Source organism: Protopterus annectens, chromosome 2.part1 (genome assembly GCF_019279795.1).
Source record: "Protopterus annectens isolate FY-2018-M chromosome 2.part1, PAN1.0, whole genome shotgun sequence".
Lineage (NCBI taxonomy): Eukaryota > Metazoa > Chordata > Ceratodontiformes > Protopteridae > Protopterus > Protopterus annectens.
In genome coordinates this window covers 864,275,197-864,301,242 of record NC_056729.1, presented here as the reverse complement: position 1 = coordinate 864,301,242, position 26,046 = coordinate 864,275,197, and the positions used below count along the sequence as shown (strand labels likewise).

The 26,046-nt window shown below is 39.7% G+C and overlaps 1 protein-coding gene across 1 annotated transcript in view; it reads left to right on the top strand.

Moving 5' to 3' along the window:
- FAM149A (family with sequence similarity 149 member A) overlaps window positions 1–26,046 on the top strand; it is a 641,502-nt gene that overhangs the window by 326,472 nt on the left and 288,984 nt on the right. Inside the window, exon 6 of the mRNA XM_044062512.1 lies at window positions 3,452–3,640. Coding sequence (XP_043918447.1) covers window positions 3,452–3,640 — 189 coding nt within the window. The remainder of the gene's footprint in view (window positions 1–3,451; window positions 3,641–26,046) is intronic.

The window sequence follows — 26,046 nt, the reverse complement described above, 5'->3', positions numbered from 1 at the left end:
CCACATAATGAAAGCACTCAGGTGACTCCACAATAAGTACAAATATGACTCTGTCATTGTCCATGTTGGTGTGAATGACCTGAGATGTACCTCCTTGGACTACATGAAATGAGATATGGAGGAGCTCTCAGATCATGTAGCCCAGGCATATATGACCCTAGCCTTGAGTAGCATCCTGCCATTCCCAGAATGATACCACAATACAAGGATAAAATGATTGACTTTAACAATTGTCTAAGCTTCTGGTGTCATTCTAAGGGGATCCAGTGTCTGCCTGCCTGGGACGACATGATCGACAAACCACGATGCTTTGCCAGAGATGGCTGGCACCTGTCACCCCTGGGATTCTTGATACTGGCTAGGGCTCTTGCCACCCCTATAGTGCCTTTTTAGGCAAGGTTCAAATGACAATCTCACCACCATACCAGGTATAAGCAAGCAAAACCTGAGGGTAGTGCTACTCAATGCTAGAAGTCTAAACCTCAAAATGCACTGACTCGAGGCACTCCTTAAAATGGAGAACATTGACATCTGTGCAGTGATGGAGACCTGGTTCAAGGCTCCAGAGAGCACCCCTGAATTACCAGGCTATAACTCCTACCACACCTTTCAGACACCTAGCCTGGACTGAATCATTAAAAAAGGAGGTGTGTCCATATTCATTAAGGATATCCATACCTCTAGGCTAGTTGCTCAACATAATGCATTCAAAATTATCCAAGTGCAACTAACACTGGGCAAGACTGCAATCCAGGTTGTAGCTTGTTACAGATCCCCTGCCATACCCCAGGGTGCCTACTCCACGTTTCTTGATATACTGGGTAATATTAAGGTACAGCCCAATACCCTAATAATGGGCAATTTCAACTACCCCACCATCAACTGGGAAAACTACTCATGTACTAACTCATTTGCTCAACACTTTCTGGAATACATAAATTCCAATGCCCTGGATCAGCATGTCCATACCCCCATCAGGGGTAGCAATATCCTGGACCTGGTCATTACCAATATGGGCAACCTCAGATCCGACTACAAGATAATCACCCTAGACATCAATATCCCACCCCCACCCCCATTAAAGAAACCACCACAAAAACTTCTCCAAAGCCAACTTCCTGCTTCTTAAGACAGAAGTGCAAGTTTCACGATACCCATACAGATGGAAAATAGAGGTACAACTGCTGAATCCTATACAAACGCACTGTATAAGCACATACATGAGTGCATGAATCGTGCCATCCCCAACAGAACTGAGATACTATCCTCCAAAAAAGGAAGCCAATCTGGTGGTCCCCTGTCATAAACAAATTCTACAAAAGAAGGCAGAAGCTGTTACAAAAAAAAAAAAAGAGTAAAATCCCCTGATTGCAGGAACTCCCTGGTTAGCCTCAGTTAGAAGCTGTGATCCCTCATAACATCCTCCAAATATAGTTATGAAAATAAAATCACCATTGATTCTAAAGACAACCACAAAGCATTCTACAGCTATGTCAAGACTCTCAATGGCGACACTCAGATCTGCTCTGAGTTACAGCACAATAGCACTAGATATACAGAACCAACTGATATTGCCAACATCTTGGCAGATAGGTTCATTGCAAACTTCACCCCCCCCCCACTCTCCCCCCAAAGGGCCCATCACTATACCAGAAGAATGCAGAGCCCCTGTAATCATGGCTGCACAAGTAAAGACTGCACTCTCCAAAGCCAAGAACACAGCATCCATTGGACCTGACAACATCCCAGGCTGAGTTCTGCATGAACTGCAGAATGAACTGGAACCCCACCTAAGTACCATGTTCAGTCATAGCCTCACTTCAGGCTTTGTGCCTACTGAATGGCACACAGAGATGGTTATCCCACTCCACAAAGGGGGCGCCACTACAGACCCCAGGAACTACCTCCCCATTAACCTGATGAGCCTGGTCTGCAAGGCCATGGCACACATCATCTTAGAACTTATAAACAAGGACATAGGTAACCTCCAAACTCTGGACCCCACTCAGTTTGGTTTTGTAAAAGGTAGGTCATGTCTCCTAAACCTTATTCACTTCTTTGAAGCAGTCACCAGAGCCATGGATGAGGGCAAGGTGGTGTATACAGCCAATCTTGACCTCTACAAGGCTTTCAACACCATCCTCCACTCTGGAATTACAGATAAACTCACTAGACTGGGCATAAATCCCTATGTCACAAGATGGGTGGCCAACTGGCTCACTGGCAGAACCCATACAGTGAAAGTAGCTGACTCCAAATCCAAATTCAAACCAGTGACAAGTAGAGTACCACAGGGCTCAATCCTGGGTCCTTTCCTGTTTGGCATCTACTTCTCAGAAGTCCAGGCTAGTATAGCAGGTCTTTGGCTAACAAAGTTTGCAGGCGACTGCAAACTGCCACAATAAAATCACCTAATAATGTGGAAATTCTACAAAGGGACCTCACTAAGACTGATGCTTGTTATTAAAGTCATGACCTCAAGCTGAATGCCAAGAAGTGCATTGTCATCCACTTTGGGAAAAACACTGTACCCATGACCTACCACATAGGCAGTAGCCTACTAAACACTGAAAGTGTGATAAGAGACCTTGGGACACAGGTGGACAGTAGTCTCTCCTTTGATAATCAAATCACCACAGCAGTCAGGAAATCCTTCTATGTGGCACACCTCATCACAAAGGGGTTCACTCCCAGAAAAAAAGAGGTCATTGTTCCTTTCTACTCATCCCTCATCAGACCCATTATAGTGTACAACGCCCCGTTTGGCATGTACCTCACAAGACATCTACAATAACTAGAAAGGCCACAGAAATACCTCACTAAGAGGATTACCGGCCACAAACAGATGCCATACGCAGACTGTCTCATAAAACTCCAGCTCTACTCCATCACTTATCGTCTACTCAGAGGTGACCTCTGCCTAACATACAAAGCCATGTCAAACCCAAATCTGTTGGACATGCTACACTTAAAGAAACCCCAGTCCCTCTAAGCCACTTGCTCCAGGGACCTAAACCTTGCCACCACAATAAACAGAACATGCTGGAGGGATAGATTCCTGTCCCAGAGACTTTCCATGCTCTGGAACAGACTATCCATTAATGTCAAGCAAAGCTCCTCATTAGCCCTCTTTAAGAAAAATCTCTACAATATGATGGGAAATAGGAAATTCACCCCTGGGAGCACTTCTGTGGCTCTGCTAGACAGGGGCGCAGGAAAATAACTTTCTTGGGTAGCAAAAGTCAAGGAAATTTTTTTTGGCTAGGCTTATATAGGCCCCAGGGCCAGTAGCCTAATACCTACCTATGAACGTATGAAACTATAAGTATTGGAATGTGTTGGAATAAACATGAATATTATAGCAAACAAATAAAATCAGTCTTTAAGAGTGACTAAAATGACATGCTTTCAAGAGCAATTAGATTAATTATTGTGTGTTTTTTATTTACAGATTGTGTCTGTCTGGCCAGAGACTCATTCCAACAGCTTCACCTTCTCACAGTATATCAGCAACTGAATCCAATGGGGGTTCTGTTTTTTCTGAGCCATCAGAATCTTCTACCTATTCATTTTTGGAGGAAGAGATCTATGTTATGGATGGAAAAATTGAGGAGTATTTTGCTTTTGACAGCAAGGAACTGTAAGTAGAAATGAAAAACATAACACAACTGCATTTAGAAGCAATGCAGTGCTGCAGTCGGGATAAAACTGATTGTTGTTTTGTGACAGTGCTTACATTTTCTGTAGTCATTGTGCAGTACTTAGAAAACTTGTAAGTGAGGGAGACTAATGGTATATACTTACCAGGTTTGTTTGCTTTGTTGCAGATAGGTAAAGGTGGATTTCTGACACTGTCCAAGCCTCAGCACTTGAGTAGCTAGGTGGTGGTGGAGGGATGGTAGTAAAGTGGCATGAATTTCTCACATTTTCCAGCTGAAAGGGAGAGTTAAATGAACTCAGGGGTACACTGGGAAGAGATAGCTTTCTGATAGAGACTGGGAAACCTACTGATTGAGCCTTGGGGGTGGGGCATTAATGCTTGGAGGGAATGTCCTTGTTGAACTGAGGACTGTCCTCTGCTCTCATCCCATCATGTGTGTGTATTGGGCATAGGGAAACTAAAATAAGAAAAATATTGAAACTACCCTGATGGCTGTCTGAATTATGATCTCAGAATCAAAGTAGCCACTGTATTTATTGCATATCTGGAAGCTTGTTCTACCTGTCAACCATGCATGTCTTGAAACAGACTTTTTATGCTAACCAGTAAAATAAAATGTAGTGCTGTGTTTGTAAATCATGGCAAACCCCCAGATCAAACTTGAACTGAAATAAAAAGTTTCAGTAAACCACCCAGAAACTTCAAATAAGACTTCTGAGTGTGTGCGCCAACAAAATACAGTCAATGACTGTGTATTTAACCTGTAAATTAGAGGATGGCTACACTGATACTATGCTGTATTGTGTAACTCAGTGGAAATGCTGAGTAAATACCACTTACTTTTCTGACATAAATGGTTGTTTTTTCTATTAACTCCCTGCTGTGTAGATGGGTCATAGTTAAAATTAAATGTCAAATTAGGTTTAAATGTGATGTTTTGTTAATTGCTTCAGATGACTATTTTTGCTTATAGGTTCATAGGTAGCTACTAGGCTATTGGCCCTAGGGCCTATATAAGCCTAGCCAAAAAGGCATCCTGGCTGTCGCCATCCAAGAAAATTATTCTTCTGTGCCACTGTCGAGCAGAGCCACAGAAGTGATCCCCGGGATGAATTTCCTATTTCCCATCCAATTATCAAGATTTTCTTGAAGAGTGCTAATGAGGAACTTTGTTTGATATAGATAGGTAGTGTGTTGTGGGTAGTGGGCGGTGCAGTGGTGCAGCAGTTAATGCTGTCGCCTCACAGCAAGAGGTTCTCCGGTTCGATTCTCAGCTGGGGTACCTTTTGAGTGGAGTTTGCATGTTCTCCCTGCGTTCGCGTGGGTTTCCTCCGGGTACTCCGGTTTCCTCCCACATTCTAAAGACATGCTTCTGGAGCATTTCTCCCCGGGCCTCTGATGAAAACAGGATCTGTGGAACCTAGTCGGACTTTCCCAGTCAACAAATGTTAAATAAATAAAAATAAATAAATTGTTCCAGAGTATGGGAAATCTCTGGAGCAGGAATCTATCCTTCCAGCATGTTCTGTTTATTGTGGTGACCAGGTTTAGTTCCCTAGAGTGTGTAACTCGGAGGGATTGGGATTTCTTTAAGTGGAGCATGTCCAACAACTCTGGGTTTGACATAGCTTGCGACAGAGTAAAGCTGGGGTTTTTTGAGACGCTCTGCATAGGGCATCTGTTTGAGGCTGGTAATCATCTTTGTGAGGTATTTCTGTGGCCTTTCTAGTTGTTGTAGACGTCTTGTGAGGTACATACGAAAAGGGGCATTGTATTCTATAATGGGTCTAATGAGTGATGAGTAGAGGGGAACAATGACCTCTTTTTTCCTGGATGAGTAACCTTTTGTGATAAGGTGTGCCACGTAGAAGGATTTCCTTACTACTGTGGCAATGTGATTATCAAAGGAGAGACTACTGTCCACCTGTGTCCCAAGGTCTCTTATCATACTTTCAGTGTTAAGTAGACTACTGCCTATGTGGTAGTTCATGGGTGCAGAGTTTTTTACCAAAGGGGATGACAATGCACTTTTTGGCATTGAGCTTGAGGCCATGGCTTTAACACCAGGCATCTGTCTCAGTGAGGCCCTTTTGTAGGATGTCCACATTGTTAGGAGTTTCAGTTATGGCTCCTAGTTTGCAGTCATCTGTGAACTTTGTTAGCCAAAGACCGTCTATGTTAGCCTGTTCTTCAGAGAAGTAGATACAAACAGTAGAGGACCCAGAAATGAACCCTGTGGTATTCCACTTGTCACTGGTCTGAAGTCTGATTTGGAGTCTGCTACTTTCACAATGTGGGTTCTGACAGTGAACCAGTTGGCAACCCATCTTGTGACATAGGGATTTATACCTAGTTTAGTGAGTTTATCTATAATTCCAAGAGTGGGGGATGGTGTTGAAAGCCTTGGTGAGATCTAGATAGGCTGTGTGAACCACCTTACCCTCATCTTCAGCTTTGGTGACTGCCGCAAAGAAGTCTATCAGGTTTAGAAGACATGATCTGCCATTTAAAAACCTGAACTGGGTAGGGTAGGGTCCAGAGTTTGGAGATTTCCAATGTCTTTGCTTATAAGTTCCATGATGATACGTTCCATAGCCTTGCAGACCAGGCTTGTCAGGCTAATGGGGCGGTAGTTCCCAGGGTTCGTGGTGGCTCTCCCTTTGTGGAGTGGGATAACCATCACTGTGTGCCATTCAGTAGGCACAAAGCCTGAGGTTAGGCTATGATTGAACATGGTACTTAGGCAGGGTGCCAGTTTGTTCTGTAGTTCATGTAGAACGCAGCCTGGGATGTTGTCAAATCCCATGGATGCTGTGTTCTTGGCTTTGGTAAGTGTGGTCCTTACCTGTGCAGCTGTGAATACAGGAACTTTGTATTCTTCCAGTATAGAGATGGGTCCTTTAGGAGGTGAGAGGGGGGGTAAAGTTAGCACTGAACCTTTCTGCCAGGATGTTGGCAATCTCAGTTGGTTGCGTATATTTAGTGCCATTGTGCTGTAACTCAGAGCAGATCTGAGTGTTGCCATTGACATGCTTGACAAAGCTATAGAATGCTTTGTGGTTGTCTTTAGAATCAGTGACAATTTTGTTTTCGTAACTAGCTTTGGAGGATTTTATGAGGGATCTCAGCTTCTTACTAAGGCTGACCAGGGAGTTCCTCCAATCCTGGGATTTTACTCTTTTTTGCAACAGTTTCTTTCTTCTGTTGTAGAGTTTGTTTATGGCAGGGGACCACCAAATTGGCTTCATTGTTTTGGAGAATAGCATCTTGGTTCTGTTAGGGATAGCATGATCCATGCACTTGTGTAAGTGCTTATAAAGTGCATTTGTGTAGGATTCAGCAGTCATACCTCTATTGAGGGTGTCACAAAGTTTGCTCCTTCTATCTTAAGAAGCGTGAAGTTGGCTTTGGAGAAATTTTTTATGGTAGTTTCCCTAGTGGGGGGTGGGGGCGGAATGCAGATGTCTAGGGTGATTAGCTTGTGGTCGGATCTGACCAATGAGGACTTGACCTTTGGTGTGGAACACCGGACACCCATGTTGGTAATGATCAGGTCTAGGATATTGCTGCCCCTGGTCGGGGTGTGGATAAGTTCATCCAAGACGTTGGAATTTATGAATTCCAGAAAACGTTGAGCTAAAGAGTTGAAACATGAGTAGTTTTCCCAGTTAATGGTGGGGTAGTTGAAATTGCCCATTATTAGGGTATTCAGTTGTACCCTAATATTTTCCAGTTTATCAAGAAATGAGGAGTGGGAATCCTGAGGCATGGTGGGGGATCTGTAGCAAGCTACAGTTTGGATTGCTGTCTTGCCCAGAGTTAGTTGCACTTGGATAATCTCAGATGCATTATGCTGAGCAACTAGCCTGGATGTGTGGATATCGGGTCTCTATTATAACCATGAAAGCCATTTTCAGCAAATATGTAAATGTCAACACATATTGTGCGAACTGCGAATACACCAAACGCCCTAAACCATGAAATTCAAAATATCGAATCGTTATAGTTGGCCCTTCTGCGGTATAGCTCCATAAGGTAAGTGTGCGATAGTTAAGGACCTTAGAGGTTATGGTGCAGGTTAAGGTAAGTGCATAGATAGTAATGTATGTAAGGGTTAGTGTTGGGTTAGAAGTAGGGTTTTGTTAAGTGGATGTGTGTGGATTATTTATTTTGTTCGGGTATAGCTCATTAAGGTAAGTGTGCGATAGTTACGGACCTTAGGGTTATGGTGCGGGTTAAGGTAAGTGCATACATGGTAGTATATGCAAGCTTTACTTTAAGGTTAGAAGTAGGGTTTTTGTTAGTGTATGTATGTGGCTTATTTATTTTGTTTGGATGGGTAGTATGTAGCAGGCGGTAGGATTGGCCAACTATGACGATTCGAGATTTTGAATTTTGCGGTTCAGAGCATTTGGTGTATTCGCGGTTCACACAATATGTGTCAATGTTTACGTATTCACTGAAAAGGGCTTTCACAGTTATGATATAGACCCATGGATAGCCTTAATGAATATGGACACACCTGCGGCTTTTGTGTTTTGGTCTAGGTTAGGTGGCCGAAAGGTGTGGTATGAATTATAGCCTGGTAATGAAGGGGTGCTCTCTGGAGCCGTGAACCAGGTCTATGACACTGCACACAATATATTTATTTAATTTGAAAAAGAGCAGACATCTAAGTGAAAGTTCATTGGTTTTAATAAAGTTTTTACAGAAGTGTCTTCATTATTTGCTAAAATTTTTATTTTACTTTAAAATTTTTATATTTCTGTTGCACTTCATTATGTCAAGTTTATCGGAGAATCTGTTTTATGACTTTGTATCCCTTAAACCACAAAACTGCTTTCTTTACATATGTTAGGAGTATGGATGCATATCTTTCACCCTCTTAGCACAAGAATTAGAAATAATGAGGGACAAAAGCTCCAAAGTAGGGACAGATTTGAAATAAAGGCTTACATGCTTACAAGGCTGTTACGTTGTCAGGATAAAAAGTTTTGCATTAGAAAGCATTTTCTGCAGGATATTGTCTGAAACTTAAATGTCTGTCCAGTATTTCGTGACTACAGTCCTCAATGATTTGCCAGAAATTCCAGATTGTATGAGTAACAGACCAAATATTTAATGCAAATTCATGCATATTCAGCAAAATTAGGGTAACTTGAGAGTTATGTATGTAAATATCCATCCATCTATTTTTTCTTTCATTCATTCTTTCATTATTTCCTACCCAATTTATCTAATTTATTTTTCCAAGAGAGATGAAGCCTTTCACACCACTCAGTGTAAGGTAAACAGACACTGGGAAGGACACTAATCTATTACAAGATGCACACTCACTCACACATGCCATGTAGCCTTATGTGAAGTTTGTAGATCTCCAATTCACTTGCAGCATATCTCTAGATATGGGAGGAAGCTGGAGAACCCACATGTTGCATGGAAGAAAAGCAGGCTGTGTGAAGAATGCACTCCAGCTGGGAAGCAAACTGAGAACCAAGCAGTGTGAAGCAGCAGTGTTAACATCTGTATCAGAGTGTGTGTGTGTGTGTGTGTGTGTGTGTGTGTGTGTGTGTGTGTGTGTGTGTGTGTGTGTGTGTGTGTGTGTGTGTGTGTGTGTGTGTGCGCACGTGTGTATGTGTGTGTTTCTGGGTGTGTGTGTGTGTGTGTGTGTGTGTGTGTGTGTGTGTGTGTGTGTGTGTGTGTGTGTGTGTGTGTGTGTGTTTCTGGGGTGTGTGTGTGTGTGTGTGTGTGTGTGTGTGTGTGTGTGTGTGTGTGTGTGTGTGTGTGTGTGTGTGTGTGCCTGTGTGTATTTCTGTGTGTATCTGTGTGTGTGCTCACAAACCCACCTTGTATACAAATAAAATATATATGTTTAAGAGAACATACCCCATATACAGTTTTTGTCTACATGACTGGAATATGTCGACACCATTTTAACATATTTGTTTTGCCACTCCTCCCTGCTTTCTTAATGGCCCATTTCTAGCCAAGGCAATAGTTAATTGGTGTGGTTATTCCATTATGAGGCAAGAAGTAGTTATAAGGAGATGTAATCTAGTAGACATTAAGGAATTTTTTTTGGATATGTCTACCTTCCCAAATCCTATGGTGGCTGGCATGACAGTGTAGTACTTGGCTAAACACATGGGCAATATTTCATATGTCATTCTCAGCTATAATTTCCATTGCTGGCAGGCCTGCCCCATCATACCCCAATAGCTACTGATTTCTGACTTGTATATCAGTGTACAGCTAATGCCGCGGTGGTACAGCGGTAGCGTTGTTACCTCACAGCAAGAGGTTCTGCCGTTCGATTCTGGGTTTGGCTTGGGAGTGCCTTCTGTGTGGAGTCTGCATGTCCTCCCCGTGGTTGGGTAGCGTTCGAAAGACATGCGTGCGTAAATGGGCGTGACTTCGTTGAAGGTTGGGCGTCGAGCTGGCACCTCAGTGTTTCGTAAAAAAATCTACTGCCAATTATTAGCGGACCGGAGTTCCGCTGTGGCGACCCCTTACCGGGAAAAAGCCGAAAGACAAAACAAGACAAAACATATCAGTGTACAGCTAGCCTCCACTTGGTGTCAGCATATGTACTGGAAATAGCTGTTTCTGTCCTCCAAGAATGAACAAGCTGGCATCAGCCACTCACTCCCACCCTCCTTAATTAATTCCCCCTGTGTATGAGTCACTACTGGAACTCGGTTCTTCTGGGTCATAGAGCTTCCATCTCTATGCCACAGAGCCAGCCTAGTGTCTCTACATATTTTTTTTAATCAGTAACTTAAATCTGTTGTTCTAACCCCGCCATACACTTGGGACTAACTCTTACCCCCTGCTTTTGATACTTATTTTGTAACAATACATAATAATTCAGGCCTAGGCTAACTGAAAAATAATAATGCCAACACAGTGGGTAGTATTGGGCAATATCAGACAATACCAGGCCAGCCAGATGTTTTGAGGCATGACCCTACAAATGAAAGTCTCATTGCCTCTGGAATGTCTGGTATTGCACATTATTACTCATCTTACGGATAGAAAATCGACACTGTCATGGTTTATTTTTTAAATTACAGTCATTTTTATTTACTTGGTTTTAACTATTTTGACATATCAGATCATGCAAAGCATATTGGAGACTTATGTGTGCAGATTTATATATTTATTGATATTTGATTAATGGGAAAGCCTGACTGGATAGGAGCACATTTTCAGTGGAGGCCTGGGGAGAAAAGCTCCAAAGTTTTACAAAACATGTCTGTAAAAGTAGTTTTACAGTTTTTAAAAATAATAAAAAAAACTACAGTTTATATTATTATACCAAACATAATATGAAAATACTGGTTAAGAATAGATGCAAGTTATATGAAAATGATTTAATAGTTAGACAAACTTTAGCCAGTTTATAGAGAAATTAAAATTAAGAGACCACCACACGACAACAGGTACTGTTATCACCTATGATTAATTCTGGTCACTCCTCTGACTTATTAATGTTTTTAAACACCAGTAACATTACCAATCCATTTTTGGACATTGTTTTCCAACAGGATTTGTCTGGACTTTTTTGTCCTACTCATTCAACTAATACTAATCACTTAAAGTCTCTCATTTTTAAACTGGAGAGGCTTTTCACGGTGTTTAAAAATGTACAGTATGATAACTTATACCTGACTTGTTGCCTAGGAAAGAATATTGTCCCATTAGGGTTACGAATTACCAAATTTCCCAATAGTATTACCAGAAAATCTCCTTTGTACAATGAACTTGTTGCACTGTATAACAATACCAGTCTACTAGTGGTTCAAACGTTGATAGACCACAATGTACAGAAGATGTCTGACATTAAATGGGAAATTTTGGATTTGTACAGTACTGTCCTGAAACATCTTGATTTTGGTTTCTTTCAACATATATACAATGGTATACACCCTAGAATTACCCGCCATGTGGCCACCATTGTTCATCGTAAAAAACAAAAACTACAGAGAGACATTTTGCAATATCAAACTCACCAGGCTTATCTCTTAGATGTGAAGGTGGCCACAGATTTAGTTTCAGAAATCAACCAAGAGAAAAACAATTTGCTTTGAATCCCAGTGACATGCCTGATGTTGCAGACTTCCCGAACACTATCAGGAACTCAAGTGCTCCAACAGGTCAGCCATTATCTGCTTCCTGAGCCAATATTCTTCCATTGACTCGCACAGAGCAACAGCCTAGTATTGTACAGCCTTCTGTTGTGATTACAGACCCCATACACTTGCTGGTCCCTACTCGTTCTCCTGACGTTAATGTTACTCTTTTTTTTATCACAACAGCTGGAATGGATTTCTCCTCGTATATCCATGAGACCGAGAGGGAGATCGAGTTCATACAAAGGCAGAGGCAGACATATAGAATGGGTCAGACAGTCTGAGATCACGGATTCTGTTAAACCTCGTTTATCCATGAGCAACCTAAACAGACCACAACTACGAGGAGAAAGAGATCTTCCTCGTGGAAGACTAAGAAGAAACTTGATAAAGCATTAATTCCCTACAGCACATATATCAGTGGCTCTAACTCTTGTGCTTCAGTCTCTGGATTTTCTACTGCCTCAGTTACAACAGATGTCTTTAACCTTACAGGCAGGATTTTTCCTTCACATGTTTTACAATTACTGAGCAAGGGATTCTCATTTATTCCAGCTCAAAGGGCAGAACTTTTATCTCTTCTCCTGGACGTACAACTTTATTTGAGAAAACTTAACTTAAAGCTGTTGTGCTAGAAGGCAACAGATGACATAGATGACACTAATGAACAGGGTTCTGATAACAACTCTAGTTATACATGCTTAACTATTAAAAAAAGTTTATCCACCTCTGAATAATACATTGCTGATTTTCTTAAAAATGTGTGAAAAAGATTTTCGTACTTCGTTAAATAATAACTGTGTCTCTAAATGATTTAATCTCTCCCCTGAACACTTATCAGCTTTAAAGTCCCTAAAAGATGACACAACACTACGAATTATGAGGGCTCACAAGGGTACAGGCATTGTCCTTATGGAACAGAATAGATACATTTGCACTCTGCAAATAGACCTACCTAACAGTGACTGTTACACTACTACCACCTTAACTGAAGTTAATAGTGCTTTAAAAAAATAAATAAAGTTATTACTACACTAGTTAAACAAAATGCTACTCCTGAAGCTGATTTCATGTCTGTTACTGATCCACAATTAGGAACATTTTTTGGCATCCTGAAGATCCACAAAGACCAGACCAACCCACTGTTTAGGCATATTGTGTCTAATAGAAAGACCAAAACTGAAAAGATTTCTGAGTACTTGAACTTACTACTTAATCCTATAGTACAACATTCTCCTTTTTTATCTGCGAGATTCATGGGGTTTCCTTAATGAGCTTTTTCACCACTCACCTGCACATAAAGATAATTTCTTGGTCACCTTAGACATTGAAGCTCTGTATACTAACATCCCACATTTTGAAGGTTTAAAATTGTTACAGTCTTATTTAACACAGAAAACAGGCTTCTCTGTAGATAAAATTAACACTATCTGTTCACTTGTGTCCCTAGTACTAGATGGGACTTTTTTCTACTTTGACAATGTTATTTTTAAACAAGTCAAAGGAGTAGCTATGGGCTCCAAAGTAGCACCTGCGTTTGCTAATCTAGCATTGGCAGCTTGGGAAATTAATACACTTGTACATTTGCAAGGCTTTAAACACACTCAGTTATATAAGAGATATATTGATGATATATTTTTTGTCTGGCAGGGTGGTGAGCAACTATTGTTATTATTTACAGACTCCATTTCCACTAGCATTCCAATTCTGAAGTTTAAGTTGCCTGCTTGAGGTAAACAGGTTAACTTTTTTTCTACATACAAATCTCCCTTAATACAGGCACCCTTACCTGGAGTTCCACTATCCACAGAAAAGAAATTTTCAGGAACATTTACTTGGAATTCACAAGCATGCAGCATTTTTTTCATGTAGAGAAATTTGGCTAGGGGTCAATTTATATGAATATCTCAGATTGTTAGTGATGATAACACTTTGTTGAAGAATGTAAAATTTTCAGTGACTTTTTACTAGATAGAAACTACCCCAGATCATTAATTGACTCCTTGATTAATGAAATCTTTATTCTGCGGAATGACAGCTTCCCCCCCCCATTATTAAGTCAGGTGTTATACCAAACAAACAACATGGGGATTTTATTTCAGATGGAGCCTCTTGTACTCCCTCGCCTTCTGCACCACCCAATCCACAGAATGATTTTAGTACCAACCCCCAGGTTATCTCTAATCAACTTTCAACTTATGTACCATCTCTTCACTACCTGGGTCTTCTAATTCTAGCCACTTCACCTTTTCACTAGGAAGGCACAATACTGATAGGTCCTCTTACTCTTTCCAAACCTTTTCAAATTCATTTCATAGTCATAATCTTGACTTAACCCCTATTTTTATTGACAGCCTATTGATTAATCAATTCTTTGGAGATGCAAACACTTATTTAGAGATCAGGGAATTATTATGGTAGCTGAGACTAAATGCGGATGCCCCACCTGGTCTGAATGAAAATTTAAAAATCAAGTGTGCACTTAAATGGCATAGCTGATTATAAATACATTATTAATATTAAGCCTCTTATTTTACATGCATTAAGGCTCTTGTGTTATAACGTGTGATGTTTACTCTAACTGATACATGCCATTAATTTCCATCACTACCTATTGACAGAATTCTATTACTGGTCCACTTCAGATTGTTTTCACTTGGAAGATTCTTTATTGGATTGTTTTAAATATCGCACTCTGTTTCAAATGTAAATTGATGTTTATTGGCTAATTGATTCTTAGGAATTGCATTCTTTGTGTCATATTTATATGCTGTTCTGCATTTTAAGTTTATCTGATTAAGTCCTTATCACTTAATAAAGGATGAAACCACTAAGTACTGGCTCCTGGGTGTTTTGTCCTGTGTTATAAGATTTTGTTTATTTTATACAGTCCTTTTGAAGTTTTTTTACTATAATTAGTATAATACAAACAGGAAGTGCAATACAAAGTAAGGGAAAAGCAGATTTATGGTATATTTAGAGAGGAAGCCATGGAAGAGAAATTGATAGAAGTAAGGAAGTGAGTGAAGAAGGGAGAGTGCGGTAAGGTACAAATAGGTGTTTGTTCACGTTTAGGGGTATAGTTTATCCGGTGTTGAGCAACAACAGAGACAGCTTTTGGCTAGGAAATCTTTCAGAATGATTTTGAAGGATGGGAGTGAGGAAACTGACAAGATGGATACTGATAACAAGTTCTAGGCCTTCGCAACATGGTACAAGTACAGACATTGCACAGCAAATTTGATAGGTTTGTAGACAGCCATGGGATTTTGGTAATTGAATCATAATGACCAACTGGGAACATAGCTGAGTAGAATGCTATTTAGCTCTGGACAAGCAGATGGATTCTGGATAATTTTATAGGTGGTAAAAAGCTGTGTATATGTTAGTTGATGGGGTAGATTTAACCAATTTAGGATTTTTAGTGTTATACAATGGGGTATTTGCTGCAGATTTAGTAACTTTGTTATATCATTGTTCAAGTTTTGATGTTTGTGATGCCTGAAGGTTAGTAAAGATTGGAGTACCATAAAGAAGTGATGGGAGGAGATAAGTAGTGGCAAGTGTAACTTTAGTTACTTTGGTGAGAACATTTTTGGCTCCATAAAACATCCCTAGTTTTTGCTGATTTTTTTCTTACACAATTTTGTATATACAGGTCGAATTTAAGATTATCATCCACTATCATGCCTGTTAATTTGCTACACGAAGTGACTTCAGTGGTTATATTATCAGGGGATACACATGTAGCACAGATGTAAGGGGAACAACAAACTATCAGAGGGAATTTTAATGAATTTTACTGACTTGTCAGAAGATTTTATATCCATGGAATATTACAGTAGGAGTATTGCTTTGTTTTATTTTATCCTAGGTTTTCCTTGTTACAAAGTGTACTTAGTCAAATGGGCAAAGTAAGATTGCCTGTGTAAATACAGGTCCTTCTTTAAGTATAGGTTTCTTCTTTTTTTTTTTTTTAAGTTGCTTTGAACTGAAATCAGTGCCTTTATTATTTCCTTCCAAATGTGAAAACATAGCAGGGGCCTTTGCCGATATTACATACTAGATTAAATTTGCAACCTTACCTGCTTATCTCAGAAAAGATCAATTTGTTGAAGTGGTAGCTGGTAGCTGGTAAAGATTTTCCATTCAACAGCATTTTTGTTGGTTGTTGTATGCCATCAGTAGGGACTATAACCTTTGGGTCAAGGAAGAATCACCATTGTACATACTATTTCTGCTTTTTCAATTGCGTTTCAAACCTGGCTATTTTTATTTTATTTTTTTTTGTTTGTTTTTTTTTATTAATTTTACTCTGAGATAAAATTAGCAGGTAGGTAGCTAAGCACCGCAGGTGCTGTTCAAATGTTAAAACCAGCTTTAGGTTCAGGGTTTATGTGTTTGTTTCTGGCACAGATGGTATGCTGAAGTGACATTGGATGACAGACATGGATTTTATATTCAGAAGGGAGTGCCACAAGCAATGTATTAGTTAATTTTTCATGTTTATTTCTCTACAAAATATACATTTTGAACTATTGAAAGAAAGACATCTTTTTATATACTGTCCATGGTTATAGTTAACAAGCCTGATTTCCTTTTTTATTTTCCTTTCAAGTGAAAGTGACAACTTCACTAGTTTTGTAAGACTAAAATTACTGCAGACATTCTACCGAGATGACAAATTAATGTTAATTTGTTCCCTGTTTGATTGCCTTAGAGCTGAACATTTTATTGAAGTGATAACAAAGAGATGCTAAGAATTTTAAACTCATACAACATTTTGACAAAAATGTACTATAAATTATTATTACTATAATTATTATTGCAGTACAAAGTGTACATTGTACAGAAGGCAAGAAATAACTACTGTGCCTATGCACTTTTTTTCATTCTAACAGTGTAGGTAAGCATATCTGTGTTGCTCTCAAATCACATAGTGTTGCTTCCCCACCTAACTTTTAAAAGATATACAGTTAGAGCGTCTTCTGTGTAGTGACATGCATGAATGAGCATTCCTTCGTTGAAAGTTGTGCGTTAGGCCCGGCAAGGCAGCAGGTAAAAACTCTACTGCCAATCATTAGCGGACCGGAGTTCCGCTGTGGCGACCCCTAACCGGGAAAAGCCAAAAGACGCACACGCACACACACAACTGTCCAGCCATTGCCTCCTATACTTTTCCTGTCATATAGGTGCTTCCTGCCCAGCCATAAAGGCCATAGTTAGGGGAGTATTCCTATGTCAAAAGCTTGGTGTGCACAAGTCAGTGTTGTAGTCCTTAGTTTAGACAATGGTTTCATCCCACTTCTAATACACACACACATGCACATGTGCATGCACCTGCACACCACTCCCACACACAATGCAATTAAATTTTATTTGAAACTTTGTAACAAATTTTATATATATACTTTCATCAAATTGTTCTTCTCCATTTAGATTTAACCATTCATACCACTAATATTTAAAATTTCATTCATTAATTAATTTATTCATTCAGTTGCCCATACCACTTCATGCTGTTTAATATTACAGAAGAATGAGGACTGAATCAAGAAGTAACAGGTGTAGGTGTGTGTGTCCATTGTATGCATATGTGTGTGTCTACATCTGGTACATACTGTTTCTGCAGCTAACATTTATGAAAATTTTCTGTTTACCTTGGGCCTTTCCTGAAACAGCTCTGGGTATTTCCAAGGACTCTAGCCTCTGCATTTCAGAAACTGATAGTCCTACTTCTTGACTCAATAATGAGCCATGTTGTTTCTCTAAGAGACTCGAAAAAAATGTTCAGGTGTGTGCACTGAACAGTATGGTTACACCTTAGCTGTTTTTGTGTTTCAAATATGTAGGATAAATTCCCATGTCCTGAGCCAAACTTCCATATATGCAAAATAGTCAATATTCATTGTGCTTGACCATGCAAAATTTTGGTGATTTTCTGATCAAAAGCAAATAAATTAGCCACAGAAGTACCTAGACATGCTATTATTCCAAAGTGTGTGTGTGTGTATCAAAAAAACACTGTAAGTCTTGAAATGCCTTTCGGCTTACCCAGTTAGGAGTCGCTACTGTGGATCATTGGTCTGCAGATTGAATGGCAGTGGTTTTTACATTGTCAAGTTGCCAGCCTGGCACACGCGCACACACACACACACACACACACACACACACACACACACACACACACACACACACCAACATGCACACATACACAAACGCACACACGCACACACACACACACACACACACACACTCACACACACACACACACACACACACACACACACACACACACACACACACACACACACACACATCTACCTGCATGTCTTTAAAACTCACCCAACCACAGGGAGGACATGCAAACTCGCTCTAATTCTTTTGATGATGGCTAATATGGTCACAATGTCACTACAATGCAGCCTTAGGACAGCTAAAGTAAGAGATAATGACAATGACTGTAATATTTGTTGCACATTACAGTCATTATGGTTAATGCCAACCTGTGATCCAGTTTTGATTCATTGTAGTTGCAACTTAAAACTATGGGAATTCATATTAATCCCACTAAATCCAAAACTATACTCTTTTGAAGTAAGAGCCAAAATCACTGCTCTCCTATCCAATAACAATTCCAATATCACCATCCCATCAAAAAGACTATTATTATCTTATTACCCTTAGATAAGTCACCAGTTGGGGAAGTGCACTCATCAAACATGCTTGGTCAAATAATCATAGGTTCATAGATTTGTACTAAGCTAATTGCCCTTGTGGGCCATTTTAAGCCTAGGCAATTATTCCATGTAAGAATCAAACCCTGCTCCTTGTGTCTAACCATTATACCAACCTCCCACCCTAATCTATAATCAGTTGTGACTCAGGAGCCAACCAAATTCTAGGAAGACTCTGCAGAGGTAAAACATTTGCTCCCATGGTTCTTGATTCTCCGCTGACATTATGTGCTGACTCTCTTCTCTTTGATCTTTTGGACCTTTTCTAACTAACATGCATAAGTCCTGTATTAACTTAAAACAGTGCAGATAGATTTGCCTCAGGACATCACTGTAGAACACACTACTGCTTAATTCTTTTCAACCTTCAATCACTGGATTTTAATCATCAGATCTTCGCAAATCAATTGAGATGTACTCATAAACTACCATACATTCCCAAGTATCCTGAAGTTGTTTATACTTTAATTTAGTGCACCACTATTTATATATTTTACCGCACATTTAATACAAAATCCCAGAAACATGGAATAAACGTGACTCTCTTTTTGTGCTGTATGTGCTGGCAAACTCTGAAACAGACTGTGCCATGGTGTAAGATACATCCCTGAAAAAAGTCTTTATGACTGTCATTGTAGTGTGAGTTTTAATATTAACACTTGTTTCTGAAAACTGTGCTGCAAACACCTCTTTTAGCTACTTACCAACTTACAGATTATTTACAATACCTTTCTTTTAGTAATGGGCATTACTTGTAGAATGTTATTTGCTTGTAGTTCTTTGTCAGTACTCTAAAAACAGTGCATGCTTATGTATTTGATTTTTAGACATGTTTATATGTACTGCTCTTTCTAAAAAGTTATTTGACTTTTTTATATCTCTGCAGCATGCATATGAGATATATGTCATGCTTATAGTCCTTAACTCTCTGAAAACTATTTATGTATCATGCCTTTTTTATGAGTTCATTTACTTTTATTTCATCTGTTGGCCATGTTTATGTGATACAAGTTTATGTCTTTCAATCTCTTAGTGCAAAAATCTGGAAAAAGCCAAAATAATGGGGGAAAAGGCCCTAAACTGGGGGCAGATTAAAAAAATACTTTTATAAACTTAGAACATTGCTAGAATGACAGGTTTTACACTAGCATGCATTTTTCTGAAGGATAGGAAGTCCGAAACCCAAATGCCAGCCATTATTTAGTGATATCAATCCTCAGTGATTTGCCAGAAAACTACAAATTGTATAGGCTCATAGACTCATAGGTAGGTAGTAGGTTAACTCCCCTTCCTGGTCATTTTAAACCTAGTCAGTTTCCCTTTTGGTGCATGAATTAACCTATCCCTTTTGGTGTTAGATTGGTCTTACCTATACCATCGTCAATAATTATATAGTATCCCCAAAAAGAATAACCTGGGATCATATAACAGATAATTTGAGGGGACCCATGTGTGGTATAAAGCATTTAGGAGCTCCCTGGGATAAAGAATTTAGGAGCTCTGTCTGTACCATAAATAGTACAGTGGATGGTCCTGGGGTAAGTTTTCTATTACCCATCCATAGATTCAAGAGCAACTTGAATATGAAGAAGAATGAGTTTTGTTTTATGCTGATGGGGAGTCAGTTCTGAGCAGTGGTATCCTCTGTGAGATATACCTGTTCCTTCAAACCATTGTGCTAATGTTGCAAAAGAGGTATAAATCTCTAGACCAAGTACTTCTGATGCCATTTGACTTGTTGATGTGCAGTAAATCTTTCAGTAATAGGTCGGAGGATGCCTTGTATGCCAGGCACTGGTCACCTCTTAGCAGTCTATAGGATACCAAGTATAGTGATAGGGATTTGAGTTGGTCCATGTGGGACATGTTGTTTAGGCCTTGTATCCTTTCAGTAGGGTATCTCCGTGGGCATTTCAGTTGTTGCATGTGTCTGGACAGATATACACCAAACGGGACATTACTTCCAACAATTGACCTAGGGAGGGCTGAGTAAAGGGGGGTAATGATATCCCTAGACAAAGCCTCTTTGTTTATTAGCTGAGCAATATAGAAGGACTTTCTTATGGCAATGAACACATGTTGTTCAAAAGTTAGGTCACTGTCCACATAAGTTCTGAAATCCCTAACAACTAGGTCAACTCTTAGGGGTGCATTGTTAATGTGGTAGTTCTTCAGGGTAGATGACTTTCCAAAGGATACTATAATGGATTTTTTGGCATTTAGTTTCAGTCCATGATTTTGGCACCAGTTATTGATTTAGGACAAACCTTCCTGCAGGATGGCTAAGTCATTTGGGGATTTAACACTAATCCTACCTTACAGTCATCTGAAAACTTAGTTTGCCAGAGCCCTTTTACTTCAGAGAATTTGATGCCAAACAGGAGAAGTCCCAGCATCAAACTCCACAGGGACTCCACTGGTTGCTAGTCTCAATGTGAAGGTAGCTTCCCCAATTTTGACCTCCTGTGTCCTACCTGTAAGCCAGATGGCAGTCCAGTAGGTGACATGGGGGCTTATTCCCAGTTTATTTAGCTTGTCTACTATGCCTGGTTGGGAGATTGTGTCGAAAGCTTTGACCTGATCAAGGTATGTCGTATGTACCATTTTACTTTCATCCATTGCTTTGGTGGTCTTTTCAAAAAAGTCCACCAGGTTTTGTAAGCATGACCTGCCCTTGACGAATCCAAAATGATGAGTCCAGTCTTTGGAGAATCCCTGTGTCCTTATTGATTTAGTCCCTAATAAGTCTTTCCATGGCTTTGCAAATGAGGCTAGTCAGTGCTGTAATTGCCTAGGTGTATGGAAAGCCATCCTTTATGCAGAGAAATGACTGTACCTGTTCTCAGTTCACTAGGTATAAAGCCAGTATGGAAGCTGAGGTTGAAAAATGTTGTTGGGGAGTGACTAAATTGTATTCCATGCTATTTAAGATGCATCCGTGACTATTACATAATTACCATATCCTCTATATATATATTTTGTCTCTTATATACACATATAACTCAATCTACATTGCTCCTGTTAGTAACCCTACCTCAACATGCTCTCAAAACCCTCAACTATCTCCCTTTTACTACTGTTACTTCTAAATCTAACCTATCTCCACTACTTCACCCAACCCTTTAATCCACATCACTCACAATCCTTCCATGTAACCAACTACCTTAACTCCCCTCTCCCATACTCACCCTCTCCTATTTCTCCCCATCTGTATCCTATAAAAAACATCCTATTTTTCCCATACAAAATTATCACCACTCAAAAGTATTCTACCCCATTATATCTAGTAAATCCTTCAGAATTACAATAGAAGCCAATCTTTTCTCTAACCTGTCCAACTACCTTTCTGACTCAATCCTTCAGCTGATCACAAGCCTATTATCAGGCGATATTCATCCCAACTCAGGCCCCCCCACCTCAACCACTATAAACAAGTCCATATTACTTACTTCTTTAAACTCCCAAAGCATAGTCAACAAAGTCCCAAACCTCCATGCCTGGCTCACACATAATAAACCAGACGTAATATCCATTTCTGAAACATGGTTAAAACCCCACATAAAAGACTCTGAAATAGTTCCAACAAACTATTCTATCATTAGAAAAGACAGGTCCCACAAAAAAGGTGGAGGAGTAGCTCCTTTACTCATCCTCCCTGTTAGTTACTCCCTATAATAAACCCATTCCACACTTTAAAAACGCTGAACTACTCCTCACTCTACTTCAATTTAACAAACACAAACACATTTGTCTAGCTTCCCTCTACATCCCCCCAGGGGATAATATTTCTACACTTGAAAATATCCTCTCCTGGCTCTCCAATAATATTAGCAATGAAACCGTAATTTTAGTAGACATGAATATTAACTGGGCCTCCATACAGACTTCAGCTAACTCTCTTAACATCAACCTCCATAATTTCTCACAGCTAATCAACTCAGTCACACGCCCCTCAAAAAACCCCCCTGGCGGCAGTATTCTGGACTGGATTCTGGTCTCCCATCCCCATTATTTTTCTAATAGTGGCACTCTTTCAGATTCCATAGGCGACCATACACCCATCTTCACTCACCGACTCCCCTCAAAACTACTTCGCACCCATAACTACATAACTACCCGTAACTAAAAAAACTTTAACCCTACAACCCTTTCAAACTGTCTAAAAGCAATAAACTGGAATTGTCTAAAAACATTACCCCTAGATGATGCAGTTGCCAACTTTAACTCAACATTCCTAAAACTACTAGACTCCCAGGCTCCCTTACGGGCAAAAAGAATAAAACTTAAATCCGCCCCTTGGCTGACCAAAAGCACACTATCAACCATGCGGCATATAGATAAAGCCTGGGCACACTACCAGAAAAACAAGACCCCCCTACTCCATAACGAATACAAAACACTTTGAAATAAAGTAAAAAAACTCATCATCTCTGATCGGCAAAACTACTTCTCTATACTCCAAAATAATAATAATAAAACAAACCTTCAAAAATTCTGGAAAGGTATTTCTATCCTACTTAACCCCAGCAAGCCAGGCACCCCAACCCCAGACCCCAATGCTACTGAATTAGACCTAGCTACCCAATTTAATTATTTTTTTATTGAATCTATTGCCAAATTAACCTCTTCATTCTCAAACACCTCCACATTCTCTAATACACCCCCACCCTTCACTACCAACACTTTGTCCAGCACTGTTACCACTCCCTCTTTCCAATCAGCTAACTCTATACCCTGTACCTCTTCTCCTACTATAACTTCCTCATCATCCTCATCACCCCCTAATACCCCCTCTTCCCACTCCCCTGTATTCTCATTAAAACCTATTCCCACTTCTATTATAAAAAAACTCCTTCTGAAATTGAAACCATGCACCAACGCTCCCGACAACATCCCATCTTACTTTCTCAGCATAGCTGCTGAATCAATTGAATACCCCATCAGCATCTTAATCAACTGCTCTCTCCAAGAATGTATAGTACCTCAAATCTGGAAACAGGCCTTTATCATACCTTTACATAAAGGTGGTAACAATAACAATATCACTAATTTCTGTCCCATAGCTATCCTGGCTCCCATTTCTAAACTCCTAGAAAAGTGTGTCCAACTTCAGCTCCTACCACATCTCTTAGATAACAACCTTCTAACTCCTACACAACATAGTTTCAGACCAAATCACAGTACCATGACAGCCCTCCTCTCCTTCCTTGAAAGTGTGCCCGCGACTCTGGTCTACTTGTTTCTACCCTACTACTCGACCTATCCAAGGCCTTCGATACTATCTCACACAGCCTGCTCTTAACTAAACTCTCAGAACTTAACCTATCTCCCTCCTCTCTGAACTGGTTCTCCAGCTACTTATCCAATAGATACCAAGCTGTAAAATGGAAAAAGGTCACCTCCCCATTTCTCAATACCCCTACCGGAGTTCCCCAGGGCTCCATACTGGGTCCCCTTCTCTTCAATATATTTATAAATGATTTCCACAAATCAATTCCATTTTCAAACATCATCCAATTTGCAGATGACTCAACTATTATCTGCTCTGCCACATCTATCCCCACACTCATAAAACTCACACAAGAAGCTTTCTCAACCACTGAATATTGGATGAAAAAAAATCACCTAGCACTCAATGCTTCCAAAACTAAATTAATGGTATTTACCCCCTCAAAAGTCACTCTCTTCGATATTAATGCATTCTCAATTACTAGCCAAAATAACTCACCTCTAGAACTGGTGACAGAGACCAAGTTACTCGGGGTCCAAATCGATAGCCAGCTCAAATTCAACTCCCACATACAAATAAATATCAAAAAAACCCATCAAAAACTAGGTAAGCTCTACCGACAAAATCATTACCTTACAACTGCCACCAAAATCACTGTCTCTACTTCCTTTCTTATCCCCTCTCTTCTATATGGAGCTCCACTTCTAACTAATCTACAGTCCACTCTAAAAAAAAAACTCTCCTCTTGCTACAACAAAATCGCCAAGTTTGCTACCAGCCATAAGTCCTCCACCCACCACTGTTCCTCCCTTCAAAAACTAAAATGGCTAGAACTACCCAATCATCTCACCTACACTCAACTAATGCTTGCCCACAAGCTCATTCTCAACCCCTCCCTCTGCCCGTCCCTTTCCTCTGCCTTTAAAATGTACCTACCTGATAGAGTATTAAGGTCAAACAATCAAAATCTATTAGAAGTGTACAAACCAACTCATCCCCCAGGCAAAAACCTTCTATCCTATAGCACAACTCGCCTCTGGAACTCCCTACCACCATCCATTCGCACCACCACTAACCATTTTATTTTCAAAAGAACTCTTCATTCTTACCTATCATCCCACTGGGAATGGTCTTGCTCCCACCCCTCATAACTAACACTGGAATTTCTTCTTTCTTCACCTTCCTTAAGTCCCCTGTTTACTCCAGCAATTTTTCCCCTCTCTTTTTCCATAACATATACTCTATTATTCCTATGGTATATGCAAAGAATGTATCAGACTTTACTTCTTAAATTTATGCTTTCTAATATGTAATTACTTCCTGCATTGCCTTGCAACATTCCTTTGTTAGGCTGTTTCATCTGTTAGATCCATCACAACTCTGTATTATTTCGAATGTTTGTTAACTATTTGAAATTATTTGTTGAACCTTTTACAATTGTATAATTATCAATAATAATCTGCTGTACTTAGACTGTTTTGGAGCTTTTCTCCCCAGGACTCCATTGAAAACGGGTTCATCATGGCCCAATGGACTATCCTGGTAAACCAACTGCAAATAAATAAATAAATAGTCAGGACCCACTGATGCAGTATTTTTAGCTTTTGATAACTTTTTGAAGACTTAATTTTGTGTGATAGCTGGAGGCACACCAGTTTCAGGTATAGCTTGTGGACAGATGGAAGGGAGATAGAGGTAAAGTTAGAGTTGAATTTATCAACCAAAAGGCAAGGAACAAAACAAAAAAACATGAGGCAAAAATCTGTACATTCTTCAATCTGTTCAGCTGATTTTTTTTAATAGTTGCTGTCAGGTGACTCCTGTGCATATGTCATCCTTATGTTTTCAAGTAACTTTGTAACCAATAATATACCACAATAGTTTTACTGTGTATATATGACATGTTACAGCTCAAATCACACTGTTCTGAATCATACTCTATGTTGTCCGTCTGATGTTTAAAGATATTCCTGATGTATATTGAATTTAGGTATTTTAATGTTTTTGGAGCTTCTCTGTCCTGGAGGAGAAGGTAGCATGTGTTCCAGGATTAATTTCTTTACAAAATAAAATTAGATGAGTAGGATAACAGAGAAGTAAGGTGCATTTCTGTTGCCACGATTGGAAAGTAAAGTGAGTGAAGTGGTCAACTGTAGGAACAACTGTATATGGTAAGTGTCTTGTAGTTACCCATGTATAATAAGCATCATAGATGATATTAAAAAGTATCAAATATAATATGTTGTATATAGCAATCATCTGTTATATTATTCCTTGCATTACTGG